The sequence below is a fragment of the Microtus oregoni genome, unplaced genomic scaffold (genome assembly GCF_018167655.1).
Source record: "Microtus oregoni isolate MIOR12 unplaced genomic scaffold, Mior012 000019F_ref0000042, whole genome shotgun sequence".
NCBI classification, from domain to species: Eukaryota; Metazoa; Chordata; class Mammalia; order Rodentia; family Cricetidae; genus Microtus; species Microtus oregoni.
The window spans coordinates 31,529,507-31,545,296 of NW_024543078.1; the positions used below are offsets into that span (position 1 = coordinate 31,529,507).

Consider the following 15,790-nt stretch of genomic DNA (forward strand, 5'->3'; position numbering starts at 1 on the left):
AGACTTAAGTACAAAACTGAACATTCTCAAAATAGTAAATATGATGTATTTTGATGAAATAAAACAAGTGAAAGGAAGGGGAAGGGAGGGAGGGAGAGAAGGAAGGAGGGAGGGAGAAAAGGAAGGAGGGAGGGAGAGAAGGAAGGAGGGAGGGAGAGAAGGAAGGAGGGAGGGAGGGAGAGAGGGAGGGAGGGAGGGAGGGAAGACATTTTCAAGAATCTAAAAGCTACTCTCTCTGCCTTCTTCTCTTTCTTCTGCTGATGGAGGGAACATGTTAATGTTGGGGCCAGTATAAACTGAAGCAAATGAGGAGCAGGATCACCCAAGAGGGCACTGTGGAAGTAACCTGGAAGTCAGGGAAAACAGGAAAACACCACAGACAAGAATCAAGTTTCTCACTAGCAGACAAGATAGGAACAATCACAGAAGAAATGTGCATGAATACTTACTATCAAGTGGAACTGAGCTCTTTATTTTCAATATTTAGGTAGAAAGAAAAGCTTCAAAGATAGCATGCTTTGTCCAAGACAGAACTAAGGCCACCGACTACCTTCCTACCAATAGATGGAGAAAACATGACTTTTGGGGAAATCAGCTGGTTCTAGGGGCTTGCTCGGCCACCATAATGTGGTAGAAGACAGCTCCCCTTGCCAGATAGTAAAATATGTTCAAAGGAGGATGGTTAGGAGATGCAGAAAACAATGTGAAAGACTTTCCACTGCCAAGGCTAATATGGTTTGAGCATCAAAGTAAAAAATTCCAGGATGAGTGAACAGGAATGGATGAATGGAGTAGAATTCATGAGTCACAATTGGTCTAAACAAAGAAATGCATCAAGGAGACCATTTTCTTCTAAGCATGAGAAAGTTGACAGAATTATGAAGATAACCCAGGGCAAACACTTCAATTATAGCTAATTCAGATGGGGAACTTTAGAAGGTGCAAAAAATGGTGGCTGAGGAAAATGGAAGTCAGAGGATCCTAAAGTATGTCCTCAAAAAATAATGAAGGAAATTCCCTTTTGAATAAAAGCCAACAAAATGCTGCCCTTCACCTGGGTGATCAGATTTCTCCTCGCTGCTATGGACCAGATCAGCTTCACCTAGGACATAGCATCAGCCCTAGAATCTTCAAGACACTCTTCCCCCCCACCCTCAAAAAAAAAATAGCCTAGTCTACTCACAAGGAGACAGAGCAAACCCACACTGAGGTCACCGTGCTCATGACTCCACTGTGGTGTTCTGAAGTCCTGAGGTCGTGAATGTTGAGAAGATAGGAATTCCTGCTGGGATGACTGATGAGGCATCCAATGGGCTGCAGCTTGTGGTCCTGATTGCATCTTTAGCATTGCTATTGTCATTATAAACAGCATTTGTGTGTAGGGGGGCTGGGGTGCACATTCATGAGTGTGTGGTGAGCGTGCCCAAGCATACACAAGCAGAGCCCAAAACAGGACTTGAGGTTTATCTGTCACTCACTATGTTATAGCCTTGAAACCTTATTAAACCAGAGACTTGTAATTGGTCTAAACTGGCTGGCCAGGAAACTCTGGGGACCTGCCCATCTCTGTACCCGAAGCTGGAGTCAAGAGGTACTTGCAGCCATGACCCGTTCTTTACATGGGTGCTGGGTATTCAGACCTGGATTCCCACGCTTACAGAGCCAGCACTCTTACTCACATCATCACCAGCCTTCTGGGTTGAATCTTTGTTCTTCCAGATAGGGGGTTATGTCTCTTTGCGGTGGCTAAACTAGACAGGAGTTATTTATTCTTAGAAACTGACCTCCAAAAAGAAAGAAACTTTAAAAACAGATCAAACCCTACTTGATTTTCATCACATTCTCAGGCTCTGCCTCTGGATGCTGCTGCTTCGTGTGGGGTTGACTGAATCATGCCCCACGGGAGTCCAAACCCACATCGGCAGGGGGACAAAATGGACTCATTTTCTGGGATTTGACAGGCTGGAAGATATCACCCGTCTTACCTTGCTACAATATTATTATATACAAATGAACAAAAAGTCCACCGTGGGATACATCATAAGGTCCTAGCCATGCTGGGCTATCATGTGAGTCCCTGCCTCTTAAAAGCAAAAATAAAACCACACAACAACAACAAAAACCACATGAGTAACATTCACCGCGTTTGCCTTACACAAGAAATTGTGTCCGGGCTTCAGAGTTGCTGAAAATGATCCTCGTCTATACAGCCAAGCTCTCCTGCTATCCTTGGTCTTTGGTTCTCAACCCCACACAAGGTAAATCTGACCTTTGGCAGCATCTTCCCTCTGTTCAAGCAACAGTAGGAAATGCTTCTTTTGTTCACATTTATTTTAATTATTCACTGCAGTGTGTTTGTGCACATATGTGTGTACTTGTGATCTAGAGTGTGTGTGGTGGTCAGGGGACAGTTGCTGGAGTCAGATCTTTCCATCGTGTGAGTCCCGGGAAACATGCCAGATGTCAGGCTTGGAATCGAGTGCCTTTACCTACTGAGTTAAGTTAACCGTTTATTAATGAAGCTCAGGAACCATGCAATTTCAAATGTCAACATCGTGACTTAGAGATAGAGACCATAATTTATTTTTTTTAATGTGTTGTATTTTTTTTTAAAGCAAAACCTGCTTTCTAGTTACACAGAGGCATAAGAACTACCTAGCAGGGTGTTTTTCAACTCCAAGAAAGTCATCAGGCAAAATGCAGGTAAACAAAGAGAAAGCACGAAGAGGAGCTACCTGACTAGGGGGTCGATAGGCACAGTAGTTGGTAGTCAATGCTCCTGTAAAGAGACATTGACAGACTACACCAAACAAAAGAAAATTCTTCAAAGGCACTTCATCATTTTGTAATTTAAAACAGCTTTCTCAAACCAATCCAAAGATAGTGCTGTATCGTGTTTCATTAAGTCTCATGTGCATTTTATGTATTTTAACCCTTGTCTGTGCTTTCCCCTAAGAAGACTGACCTTTTTAAAAACACATGTGCCTCTATGAAAGAAGCAAAAAGAAATACTCAGGAGTTAATGAATCAATATCTATTTAGGACCTACGAAGTAGACAAAAGCACAGACAAAATGAGAAAGGAGAAAATCACTTCAGGTGGTTGAACAAATGCATGCAACAGCTCCAGAGCAATTGAGTTACTGTAGTTATTGTTGAGATGGCTAGAGGAGGGAGACCAATCTAGAGAAAAAATAATATACAGTAAGGAGTCACATGGGTACATTATCCCTTTAAGAAGGTAGTTGGAATTAAAAAAAAAAAAAAAAACAGCAACAACTGTGTTTTGAAGGTGGTGGAGGCAATGTTCTATGTAATCAATAAATTGATAGCTTGATTTTTAAATAAATACTTGGATTTTGACTGCATGTAAATAAATACTTTAAAAAAGGTCAAAAGGAAAGAGGATTGCAAAATTTCCAAAAGCATAGGAACACATATAGGTAAAGCACAAATACAAATATTGAGAAAAAGAAAAGTTAAAGAGACAAGAGACCCATATTGGAGCACCGGACAGAAATCTCAAGGTCCAAATCAGGAGCAGAAGGAGAGGGAGCACGAGCAAGGAACTCAGGACCACGAGGGGTGCACCCACACACTGAGACAATGGGGATGTTCTATCAGGAACTCACCAAGGCCAGCTGGCCTGGGTCTGAAAAAGCATGGGATAAAACCAGACTTGCTGAACATAGCAGACAATGAGGACTACTGAGAACTCAAGAACAATGGCAATGGGTTTTTGATCCTACTGCACGTACTGGCTTTGTGGGAGCCTAGGCAGTTTGGATGCTCACCTTACTAGACCTGGATGGAGGTGGGTGGTCCTTGGACTTCCCACAGGGCAGGGAACCCTGACTGCTCTTCGGGCTGAAGAGGGAGGGGGACTTGATCGGGGAAAGGGGGAGGGAAATGAGAGGCGGTGGCGGGGAGGAGGCAGAAATCCTTAAATAAATAAATTAATTTTAAAAAAAGAAAAGTTAATATGAATAGGGATATTTAAAATATAAGAATTCTAAGTGGAGAATCTAATGTAACATTAGAAATAGGAAGGGCATTTTGGTGCAGCCTCAGCTTAGCTCTTTCCCAGCTGAGACTCAGAGTCTTTCCATCTAACCTGCCTGAGTTTCCTATGTCAGTCACCAGCCCACAAGAACACTCCTTACCAGAACCCCACAGAGGTCACATGAGGCTATCTCCCCGTCTCTTCCAGACCATCTAAACTATCCAAGCTTATATTCGCCCTCTAACAGCCTGCCTGCAGGAGCACTTCTTTTCACCTAAAATCATTTCCTGGGGACTCCAATCTTGGTGTAGAACCAACTCTATGCTGTGGCCCCTCACAGCCTTTTCCTCCACCCTATATACACTCTTATGTGTCCACTCACAAACTCAAAGAAGCCCTCTATACCAGGGACCTCATAGCCACCACACTTGCCCAGAATATAAAGGGGGCAGCTGCAACCAAAGAACACATACCCAACAAAGACAAGACCGAATATCAATACCAGGAATCAAAAACCACTGATCCTTAATAAACCTCAATATTAATGAACTCAACTTCCCCAAAACAAGACACAGATAACAGAATGAATGCAAAAAACAGGATCTATCCTTACTCTCCACCCAAGAAACACACCTTAGCATAAAGGATAGACATCTCCTCAGGAAAGGACAAATAGAGGAACCACATCCAAAAGGAGTAAAGAGCAAGAAATATTTAATTTCAGGGCACTAATCAATAAAATAAAAGCAACAAAAATTAAAATCAATGAAACAAAGAATTGGCTGTTTGAGAAAATAAATAGGATTGACAAACCCTTATCCAAACGACCTGAAAGGTGGTGGGGAAAGGTAACAAAATTAGAGATGAAAAGAGGTGTAAAACAACAGACACCCAGACACCAAGGAAATCTAGAAAATCATCATAAGGACATTATTTTAAAAAATAGCTGTTGTTGGGGGCTATGGTCTGAGTTGATGTTGATGGCTCCAGTTACCACAGAAGGCTATGCAGATGCCCAAGGTCTGGTCAGCCACCTGCGACCATGCTGGTATCCAGGGACCATGTTGCCATCAGGGTCATACTGATCTGGGTGACCTTTGCTGTCACCCAAAACAATGCTGATATCCAGGTCCAAGCTGCAGCTGAGGGCATGTTTGGGTCTGTGACCCTATAGTAGACCAGGTCTTTGTTGATGTCTGTGGCTTCTATTAACATAGGGCCATGTGGATAGCCTGGGTCTGGTCAGTCACCTGAGACCATGTTGGTGTCATAAGGTCATGCTGCCACCAGGGCCATACTGATCTGGGTGGCCTGCATGGTTACCTAAGTCATGGTGACATCCAAGCCTGAGTTTCTGCTGAGGACCATGGTTGGGTCCATGGTCCTGCTGCAGCTGGGGTCCATATTACCACATGGGGTCATAGGAAACATGCATGCTGAAATCTAAGGACTATGATGAGACAGGGTGCTAGAAATAAAAGGGAAATTATATGCTTGCCCTCACTGCTGACCCAGAAGCTATCTCTAATTGGAAACAACTTGCCCATAAAAATTCAGATATCTCCAAGTGTCACTGGGAAAACCAACTACTCTTTAGTGTAGGCGGCAAGCCCATAGTAGATGGCCAACAAAAAATGAACTCACCCACATCCGTGGAGGCGTCTATCTTACACTGTCATAACAGGGCTTTTACTTTTTAAAAATTTTATCTTATATTTTATTTTATTTATTGTTTTCTCTCTCATTTTACTTTATAGGCCTTTTTACATATATATTATGGCTTCCAGTTTAGTGCTTTTATGGTACTCCTGAGAGGCAAATAGAAGGGTCTCTACATGTATATCTGCCTTTTTTGTGCTCTTTATTTCTGTTTGTCTTGTCCTAGTCTGGTGTGTGAGTTTTTGTTTGATCTTACTATATTTTATTTTATTACTGTCCTTTAAACATCTGTTTGTGTTCTAATAAGAGACAGAAAGGAGGTGAATCTGGAACTGGGAGGAGTAGAGGGAAGGGTAACCATAAATCATGATGTGTGGCATGAGAGAAAAAAATCTATTTTAAATAAAAGTAGGGAAGGTATAATCCTGAAATGATACACTATGCATGGAGTTTTCTTCCCACTGAATTTCACATTGTGATTCTTTCCACAGTTGCTAGTTTTTCACGGAGGGTTGTGCCTGGGGCTATTGTTCCATGTGCAACCATGAGTGAGTGATGATGAAGCAGGCCTCTTGTTCAACTGCTCTATGTCCTGGGCACCTAGAGTCTTCCCTCTCAACCCTTCCCATCATTCCTGGTCAGGACAAACAGCATCAAAGCTACCCCCACCAGGCTCTGTACAGAATGCATTCCCCCATGAGCATCAGGATCACCTTAGACGTGGGACAAGAAAACTAAGAACTCAGTTCTGACTTCTGTGTAAAATCTTCCAGAAACATAGAGCCCCGAATATAACAACGACAATGATGGTGTCATAATATAAAACTGACCAACATTTATGTCCTCACTGGCTTCAACAGACTGCAACATTCTGTAGCTCGCCACGGTGGATTTTTCTATTTATCTTACTTATCCCTAAAATACTTGTAAGAAAAAATGGCTCAGAAAAATTTTGCTTACATGAGCAACAAAAGCAAAGCAAGCACGCAGCCAGCGGGGCTGGTGCTCCTAGCCTCTGCAGTCTCTCCACTTTAATTTCCTGTGACTACAAACCTAGCCAGACCTGAGAGTCTGACAGCAAAGAGGGAAGGAGGAGCATATGTAGCAAGGAGAGCATAGAATTATCTTATTAATAAACATGGTTCTCAGTGAAAATTATACCTATCAACCTTTCTCGGGCCTCTTCTTGCAATAGCATTGATAGACTGCATAAACCACAGTCGTTAACCAAGCGTCTCAAATCCAAGCATCCACCCGGAAGATGAAGACCTGCCTCACTGTTCTAAAGTGCTTAAACTCACAGAACATCAAAGGCAAGCATTCCCCAAGGGTTCGCTCTTCCTACTGATAAATATTTTTTTTGTTTTTTTTTTTAGAAGCAATGTTCATTTTCTTTATTTTTTTTCTTTTTTTATTTTTATTTATTTATTTATTAAGGATTTCTGCCTCGTCCCCACAACCGCTTCCCATTTCCCTCCCCCTCCCCCGATCAAGTCCCCCCCCCCCCCCCCCGTCATCTGCTCGAAGAGCAATCAGGGTTCCCTGACCTGTGGGAAGCCCAAGGACTGCCCACCTCTATCCAGGTCTCGTAAGGTGAGCATTCAAACTGCCTAGGCTCCCACAAAGCCAGTACGTGCAGTAGGAGACGGAGCACGAGCAAGGAACTCAGGACCACGAGGGGTGCACCCACACACTAAGACAATGGGGATGTTCTATTGGGATCTCACCAAGGCCAGCTGGCCTAGGTCTGAAAAAGCATGGGATAAATCAGGACTAGCTGAACATAGCGGACAATGAGGAATACTGAGAATTCAAGAACAATTGCAGTGGGTTTTTGATCCTACTGCACCTACTGATAAATATTAACAAAGATTCTTGAAGTCTCTTTTTTTGATCAAATAAATAGAAAGCTAATTACATGAAGGAGACGTGCACTCTTTCTGACATACAGGTGTAAGAGAGGATGAGTGTCTAAGTGTTAAGACAAATGTGTTCTTTCAGTGAAATGTGTTCTTCTTCCAAAACACTGATTTATCCCCAACATGCACAACGTCTCCTGCCCTGGACTGAGCACCTACTGAGCTTATGAACAAGTTCAGTTTCTCAGAACTAGACAAGGCAGAATGCAAATCTCCCAGTAACACAGACGAAGGCTGAGAACAGCTCCTCCTTCCACCCAAAAGACCCAGGATATGAAGCAACTGTTGGAGGTGGCAGCACTTTGTTCCTATAAGAAAATGGACATGTGCTGGCTCAAGGTCCCAGCTAGTCAAACATTAGCCTTCTTATCTGGTATTTGGATGTGTTTTCCAAGCTCCGGAAGTGGTGACAGCTGGTTTCTTAGTCAGATTTTAGTATGCAGTTCAATGAGCCACAGTCCCATAAACCTTCATTCAGGGAGGAGAGCTGACCAATCCCAACTGCCACAATAGGAGGGAAAAAAGGCTCAGACATGCCCTGGGCTTCTCCTCTAGCACAGGGAAGACAGTTAATCTATCAAAAGTCCCTGAAGATCAAGTGAACTTTTGAGCATGGCTATGATTTAATTCTACTGTCACTCTAAGGAGGTGACAGCTCCCCACAGATGATAGGAGGCATTGCCATTTTGACTAGTTTGTCCAAGTCATGTACCCATCACTTTTCATACTTAGAATATCGGTGAAACTGTTCTGTTTCTTGGATATGTGTGTGCTTGTATGTTGATTTAGTTTTTATTAGCATATATTAAATTACAACATTGTCATTCAAATCTAATTCCATACTTTGATTCATCCTGCATGACCCTCTCATACCCTCCCTTGCTTGGTGTCCCTTCTTCTCTCAAATAATCACCCTTCTCCTTACAGGTCTATCTCTGAGGTCTGGATTCTGAGTAGGAAAGGAAACACATAGTGTTCTTGCTCGGTATGACTTGTTTCACTTAGCATGATGAGCTCTTGCTGCAGCCATTTCCCTACAAATGACAGAATTCACTATCTGAAAAAATAAACTACAGAATGAACACACGCAAGATCTTCTAAACCATTCATCAACTGATGGGCATCTAGACAACTTCCTAAATTTGGCTGCTGAGGATAGTGCTTTGGTAAACATAGATATGCAAGGATTTTTCTGGTAGGCTGACTTGGAGTCCTTCGGCATATACTCAGAAGCTGTACAGATGAAGTACATGGTAGTTACAGTGGTAAATCTCCACACTAATTTCTATAGTGGTCACAGTAATCTACTTTCTTATCAGCCATATAAAATTGTTCTCTTCTCCACATCCCCTTTATCTTTTGTTGTTTGAATGATAACATTGGGTTGTGATGGAATCTCAGTGTGGTTTCATTTTACTCTCTTAAACAATCAAAAAACACTTAGGCTTACCAAGACTGAGTGATTGATCAAGGTCCGGGAGCTCAGAGGAATAATTATCTGAACCTAGAACTGTCTGCGTAAGGGCTGGAGTGATGGTTCTATAGGCAAGAGCACCTACAGCTCTTGCAGAGGACCCAGGTTTAGTTCCCAGCCTCCTCATGGCAGTTTGCGATTGCCTTTAACTCCTATTCCAGAGGATATTACATACTCTTCTGAACTCTGAGGGTTCATGCATGCATGTGTTTCACACATATGCACTTGGGTACAGTCAATATATGTAACATGAAATATCTACAAACAGAATTGTCTGGGGTAAAATTGACGCTTTCTCTACGGTAACTCATCTTAAAAGGTAGGCATGTCTTCTGAACATAATTACATAAACAATTAAAGTTTCTGTTTTTGTGGGTTCAAGTAATTATGGTTTGTAAATACCCAGAAAGAACACCATGTTTGTATTAGACATGTGCAGACTTTTTCTTGTCCTTGTTCTTCTGAAAATTAACCCGAGTCATTTGGTTAACACCGATTACGCAAGCACTCACAGCACAGCCTACTTTCTAGGCTGCTGGTTTGTATTGTGGTGGGGAAGCATAACACTCCCAAAGCTCCAACTCCTTGGGCAAGTCACAGAGGAAGCACAGAACTTATTGTGGTGGGCATCGTGAAGAAAAGACAATGAGGGGACCAGGAGAAAGCACTATATGTTGATGCAGAGTCTGAACTTGTAAGCTTTCTTCCCAGGTTGACCTCATATCAAGGCTTCTGGGACCACAGCAGGAAGCAACTAGCATGACATAGGGTCACGGTGATTGTAATCACTGACCCCAGAGAGTAACTCACAGTCACTGTGAACACATATTTTAGGCTGGTTTGTTTGTTTGTTTTTTTTTTTTACTTGCTTCTTCATGCTCTACTTACTCTATCAAAAAGAACAGGGTGGATATAGTGTGAACTGGTATTCTCTAGCCCTGTTTGAAATACAATAAAGAGCAGTGCCCAAGTCAAAGACTATAATTCATTCCCAGAAATCTTCCGTCCACATGCAGATCCACCCTTTATGAACTGTATTATCTGAAGTAAGGAAAGTAGCCTTACTTCCTTAGAAGAAGTAGCCTTTCTTGCTTAGAAATAGGAATAAAACCATCTGAAGGGAGCACAAGGCATTCTAAATATCAAAGTAAGGACCACAAACCCAGCTGTGTGTCTTTTAGTCCTAAATTCGTTCTAAGGTTCACTCTAACTTAGAAAATTAGCCATTTTAATCCCATAGTTATCCAAAGTTTCTAATATGTGGTTCAGATTGATAATGCCTACTAATAACAACAACAAAAAATGATTGGTCACTGGTATTATTTCTGAAACCAGTAAATTAAATTAGAAGTTTATTTTAACTTTAATGTTCTGTCTTTCTTTTGGGTTTTAGTCTACAATAGTTTCAGTAGCTAAGAGCAAGATAAAATTAAAATTTATAAGTAGATCACATGTAGGTGTAATATTAGGAACTCACACAAAGACTGCTTTCAATTGGGTTTTGCAGCTCAGAATTTTCCTTCAAAGGAAATATGAGCAAACTCTTGGCTGGCCACTATGATGGGATGGCACTGAGTAATGGATGTTCTCAGCTCAGTTCCAAACGCTGACAGTGCGAGGTATCAAAGTAAAGAGGGAGCTTGGGACAGGGAGAACACCTGTGTTCAGTACCACGTAGGTGTTAGACTATCTGACAGTTGTCTATTTGCACGGTGTATAATAACAGCTCCCAAGCAGAGGTCCACAGAGGAGGCAGGCTCTTCCACTACTGAAAACTTACTAGTCATGTACAGATTCCAGTTCAAACACATCTCAGGACTCAAGTATAGGAATGCTATTTGCTTAAAGAGTAGCCAGCAGTGGAACGTGTTAAATTTGGGTTTGGGCTTTGACTATACATGACTGTAGCAATTGATCTCAGGTGTCAACAAGATGAGATCTGCAGTCACTAGGAAGATGAGCCTCTAGAGATGGTTATGGGGGACTATCTCACTAGTTTACTGAATGGGGAGACCCATCCTGAAATGAGTTGCTCTGTTCCTTGGATGTGGATCCTGGCTGAATAAAAAGGAGTCAACTAGCTGAGGACAAACAATCACCACGCTGTGTGTCCTGACTGTGGATGCAGTGTGACCAGCTGCCTGGCACTCGTGCCGACATGATATCCCTCTCATGCTAGACTACATATCCTGGGACTGTAAATCAAAATAAACCATATTTTCCTTAGGTTGCTTTTGTCGTGGATATTTGATCACAGTAACAGGAAAAGTAATTGATACAGTCAGGGCTAGAAAATAAATAATAAATAAATACACACAATCATCTTCATCACTTCCCCATTCATCCATCTGTCTCTAAATATGGAACTAGCCATAGAAATAGAAAGCACATCAGCACGTACCTCTTCCAAGGTGGTGTCTGAGATGCCATACCCCGTCAGGTGTAGGTGCTGTAAGTTCTGATCCAGGGCCTGGCAAAGCCCCTTGAAGCAGGACTTGTCTGCATCTTTGGGGATGGTGTAGGTCAGCTCCCCTCCACTGCTATCTTTGAGGAATGCTTGGGGAATATAGACCTGTATCAAGGATGTAACACGAGCTACATCCTTGGGCTCCTGGGTTTCTAGGACAGAGGGCTACCAGAAAGAGAAATGGGTAAGAAGGCAGCAAGGAAGATCAATACAAATACTGTGTTATTTCAGATTTCTGACAGATTGCTGCATTTAAGCAGGAGGGGTTCTTTCAATGATGTGTTACACGTTTTCTCTTCTTTGTTAATGTATATGTATGTGCACACAGGGACCTGTGCACCAATGTTGAAGACAGAGGACAACTTGAAGGTCGTCCTCGGGAAAACTGTCTATCTCCTTTAAGGTAGGGTCTCTCACTGAACCTGGGGCTCATTAATTAGGCAAGTCTGGCTGGTCAGTAAGTACCAGGTATTCGTCTTGGCCTCTTAGCACTGGGGTGACAGGTGTATATCATCACATCTGGCATTTTATGTGTGTTCTGAGTTTCTAACTCAATGCCTCATGTTTGTAAGACAGGCACTTTACCAGCTGAGCCATTCCCAAACCCCTTTTCCTATTTTATAAAACATATATCTACACTGGTAAACCTGGTAAGCCTGCTTTTGACCCATGTGCCCATACTGGTTCCAAATGCTCCACCTCTTAGCTGCTCTGCTTCTAGGACAGGCAAGATTCGAGCCTCCAGAAGGGAGTATCACTGTCAAAACTATTTCTAGAACTCCTTGGCCAACTGAGCTTCCTGACAGCTGTTCTTGGTATCTACAAGGTCATTGTGGCCCCTCTTATGTTTCTTTCTGGAAGATTAAATGAACCCTGGGGTTCACAGAGGATAGCCATCACTGCTCAGGCCTGTAAGGAGTTCTTTGGACTCCTGAGACATCCTGCACAAAAGGCCTCCGGTTGGACATTATTGTTGTACAAGCGTCCTGCTTTGTTTCGAGTGACCTGTGTGCGACAAGGCTTCCCCAGGGAAATGAAAGAGCGGCACTTCTTACTTGTTTGGTAAGCGTCAGAGTGAGTCCTTGGCCATGGGTCTCCTTCAGGCCCGCAGGAGGAGCATAGCATCTGAGCTTCCCTTGCTGGAGCACAGCCACGTGGTCACTGAGCATCTCAGCTTCATCCAGGTGGTGGGTTGTGAAGATGATTGTGCGACCTGTATCCAAGCACAGGATGCATCAGAACCAGCACAACAAGGGTCCTTCCCTAGGAAGGGTGGACTGGGACAGGACTGAAAGAGAGTAACAGTGCTTTAAATAGTGGGGACCGGAATGGTGCTGTGTACAAACATAACCAGGTCTACTCTGAGAACTAGAGATTCTGAGAAGTGTCCCATATAGTTTCCCAAAAGGTATTGGTTGCTATTTACACAAACGCCCTCCATGACTTCCTTCATTAGGCTTGGGAGACACTGCCAGGCAAGAAGGGGGAAACTGCTATGCAATAAAGGCCCTGAGTTCAGCAGCTTTGTTTTCCAGGCGTAAGATGTAATAGCATTAAAATATGTACTGCATCCTAGAAAACACTTAGAAACCCTGAGCCACAAGAATGTGGGAGACAGTGTGGGAGCTGAGGGTGGGGAGTTAAGTCATGAGCCTTCCTAGGGGGGAGAGATGCTGAGTCCAGCACTCTGCTTCTGCAGAAATGCATGCTATGCCCACAGGTGTCTACAATGAATTGAGAATTCATTACCGTTCCTTGTGAAGAAGAAGCACTCTGATTTACCTTAGGAAAACAGAAGCCAGCAAAACTTAGGGTATTTGAGGAAAGATATTTCAATTAATATAAATAGATAATGTTCTTGCTTTTAGCTACTCTTTCCCCATTGGGTCAAACTGAGCCTCATTTAGCTGGTCTATCAAATAAAAGAAACATATTCATTGATTCTGGTTTCAAGAACAAATCTTTAAATAGATAATGACAAACCTGATTTTAATTTTACTTAATTTCATATTTTTCATAAAGGAGAAGGATTAAAAGGCCAAGAGTCTTATTCTTTTTGTTCTCTCCTTGATTTTGTTTTTATTACTTTTTGGTTTGATTTTATCTGATTGTTGAGGCTGTATCTCACTCTGTCTAGACCAAGCTGGTCTAGAAATCAGTATGTAGCCCAGGCTAGCTTCAAGTCCACAGCAATACTCCTGTCTCAGCCTTAGGACTGCTGGGAGGTGAGCCACAGTGCTTGTCATCCAGTTAATCATTTAGAATCCATCCAGAAAGAGCAATGAAAGGTAGTGCAGAATACAACAGGGAGTGGAATACCCAGTGCCATTTCTTATTGTAGAATGCATTACAAAGACCATGGGCAACATCTTGGTCTTCTAGTCCCCAGATGCTAAGAAAATGTACTCATGTCTGACCTAGGACCATCAGAGGCAAATTAGTTATTTTGATTAGAGATGTCCCACAATTCAGATGCATGTCCCGATACAATACGATACTCTAAGAACAGACATCCATTGAGTCGAGATTCTAAAGGAAAATGAAAGGAAGAAGGGCAAGGTGAGGAGCTGAGAGAGTAGAAAGAGGAACAGAGAAATGCTGGATAAATCACACAAAACTTCAGTTATGCAAGGTGGTAGAGTCTGGAGACCTGTTACACAACACAATAGCTACAGCTATTCATTGTGCATGTAAAAATTACTGAGAGATTAGCCCTTCAGTACACACACACACACACACACACACAATGTTCATTTGTATGGTGATAGGCATGTTAATTAGCTCTGTTTAATCTTTTCTCTTAGACAGAGACCCACATTGGAGCACCAGACTGAAATCTCAAGATCCAAATCAGGAGCAGAAGGAGAGAGAGCACGAGCAAGGAACTCAGAACCACGAGGGGTGCACCCACACACTGAGACAATGGGGATGTTCTATCGGGAACTCACCAAGGCCAGCTGGCCTGGGTCTGAAAAAGCATGGGATAAAACTGGACTTGCTGAACATAGCGGACAATGAAGACTACTGAGAACTCAAGAACAATGGCAATGGGTTTTTGATCCTACTGCACGTACTGGCTTTGTGGGAGCCTAGGTAGTTTGGATGCTCACCTTACTAGACCTGGATGGAGGTGGGTGGTCAGTGAACTTCCCACAGGGCAGGGAACCCTGATTGCTCTTTGGGCTGAAGAGGGAGGGGGACTTGATCGAGAAAGGGAGAGGGAAATGGGAGACGGTGGTGGGGAGGAGGCAGAAATCTTTAATAAATAAATTTTAAAAAAAAAAGAAAAAAAAAGAAAGTTGACCTGGCCTCAGCTAGTTTAGGGTGCTTGTATAATAAGGCAAATGCATCCACAGAGTTTATGTTTAGAGAGAAATCCCTATTTGCCATCTTATGTCTTTGCGTAATTGGGCATGCTTGTGATTAAAACCAGATGCACTCTGGGAAGAGATACCCACAGTAGAGAAATGGTTATATAATGTAATCGCTCAATCAAAATAAAGAACCACCCCATAGCAACCAAGCTCCTTCTCTTGAACCCATAAGGGAAAACCCCCAAATAATTGGGGTCACTGAGGACTTTAATTCATGTGGCCTGCTGTCAGTCTCAACAGTGTATTCAACTTACTGTTTCGCTTTGCTTTGAATAAAGTTTCCTCCCAAAAAAAAAAATCAAAACATGTACAATTTTTACTTGTCAAGTATACTTTACTAAAGCTGGAAGAGATAAGAAAGCGAATAATTCCCAACAAATTTAGATTACAGCCCCAGATATTTGATCCATGATGGCTCTCAGTGGATGCTACAGGAACCCACGATGCTGCTCTATCCTCAAGGCATATTCTAACAAGCCATTACCCTGCTCTTTCTTTCTGATTCTGGTGGTGCAGCCCTCCCTATCCAGACGTTGTTTCCAAAACTTACAGTTCCTGAATGGACTTCTTGTGTATTTTTTAAATGATGATAACCTCTCATGTATGGAGAGTCCACACACCAGATATTGAACCACATGCACTTTCTCAAGCAGCTCATTGACTCCTTAGAGCAGTGTTTCTTAACCTTCCTCATGCTGAGACCGCTTAATACAGTTCCTCATGTTGTGGGAGATCTCCAGCCACAGGATTATTCTGCTGATCCTTTATAATAGCAGCTTTGCTACTGTTAAGAATCATGTTGCAAATACCTGATACTCATGATATCTGACATGAGACCCCTGCTGAAATGGTCCTTCAGTGCCCAAAGGGTTGCAACCAACAGGCTGGGAACTGT

At 42.6% G+C, this 15,790-nt stretch overlaps 1 protein-coding gene and 1 long non-coding RNA gene across 3 annotated transcripts in view; one reads left to right on the forward strand and one right to left on the reverse strand.

The window, feature by feature from the left end:
• Positions 1-15,790, reverse strand: part of Abca13 (ATP binding cassette subfamily A member 13) — a 398,914-nt gene that overhangs the window by 181,383 nt on the left and 201,741 nt on the right. For both annotated transcript variants that reach the window (XM_041669712.1, XM_041669711.1), the window contains 2 exons: positions 12,577-12,734; positions 11,456-11,686 (listed from right to left, as the gene is read on the reverse strand). In XM_041669712.1, the coding sequence (XP_041525646.1) occupies positions 11,456-11,686; positions 12,577-12,734 (389 nt within the window). The remainder of the gene's footprint in view (positions 1-11,455; positions 11,687-12,576; positions 12,735-15,790) is intronic.
• LOC121459737 lies at positions 2,236-14,376 on the forward strand. Its single transcript, XR_005975975.1, has 3 exons — positions 2,236-2,258; positions 11,850-11,924; positions 14,326-14,376. It is a non-coding gene; the product is annotated as an uncharacterized LOC121459737 (long non-coding RNA).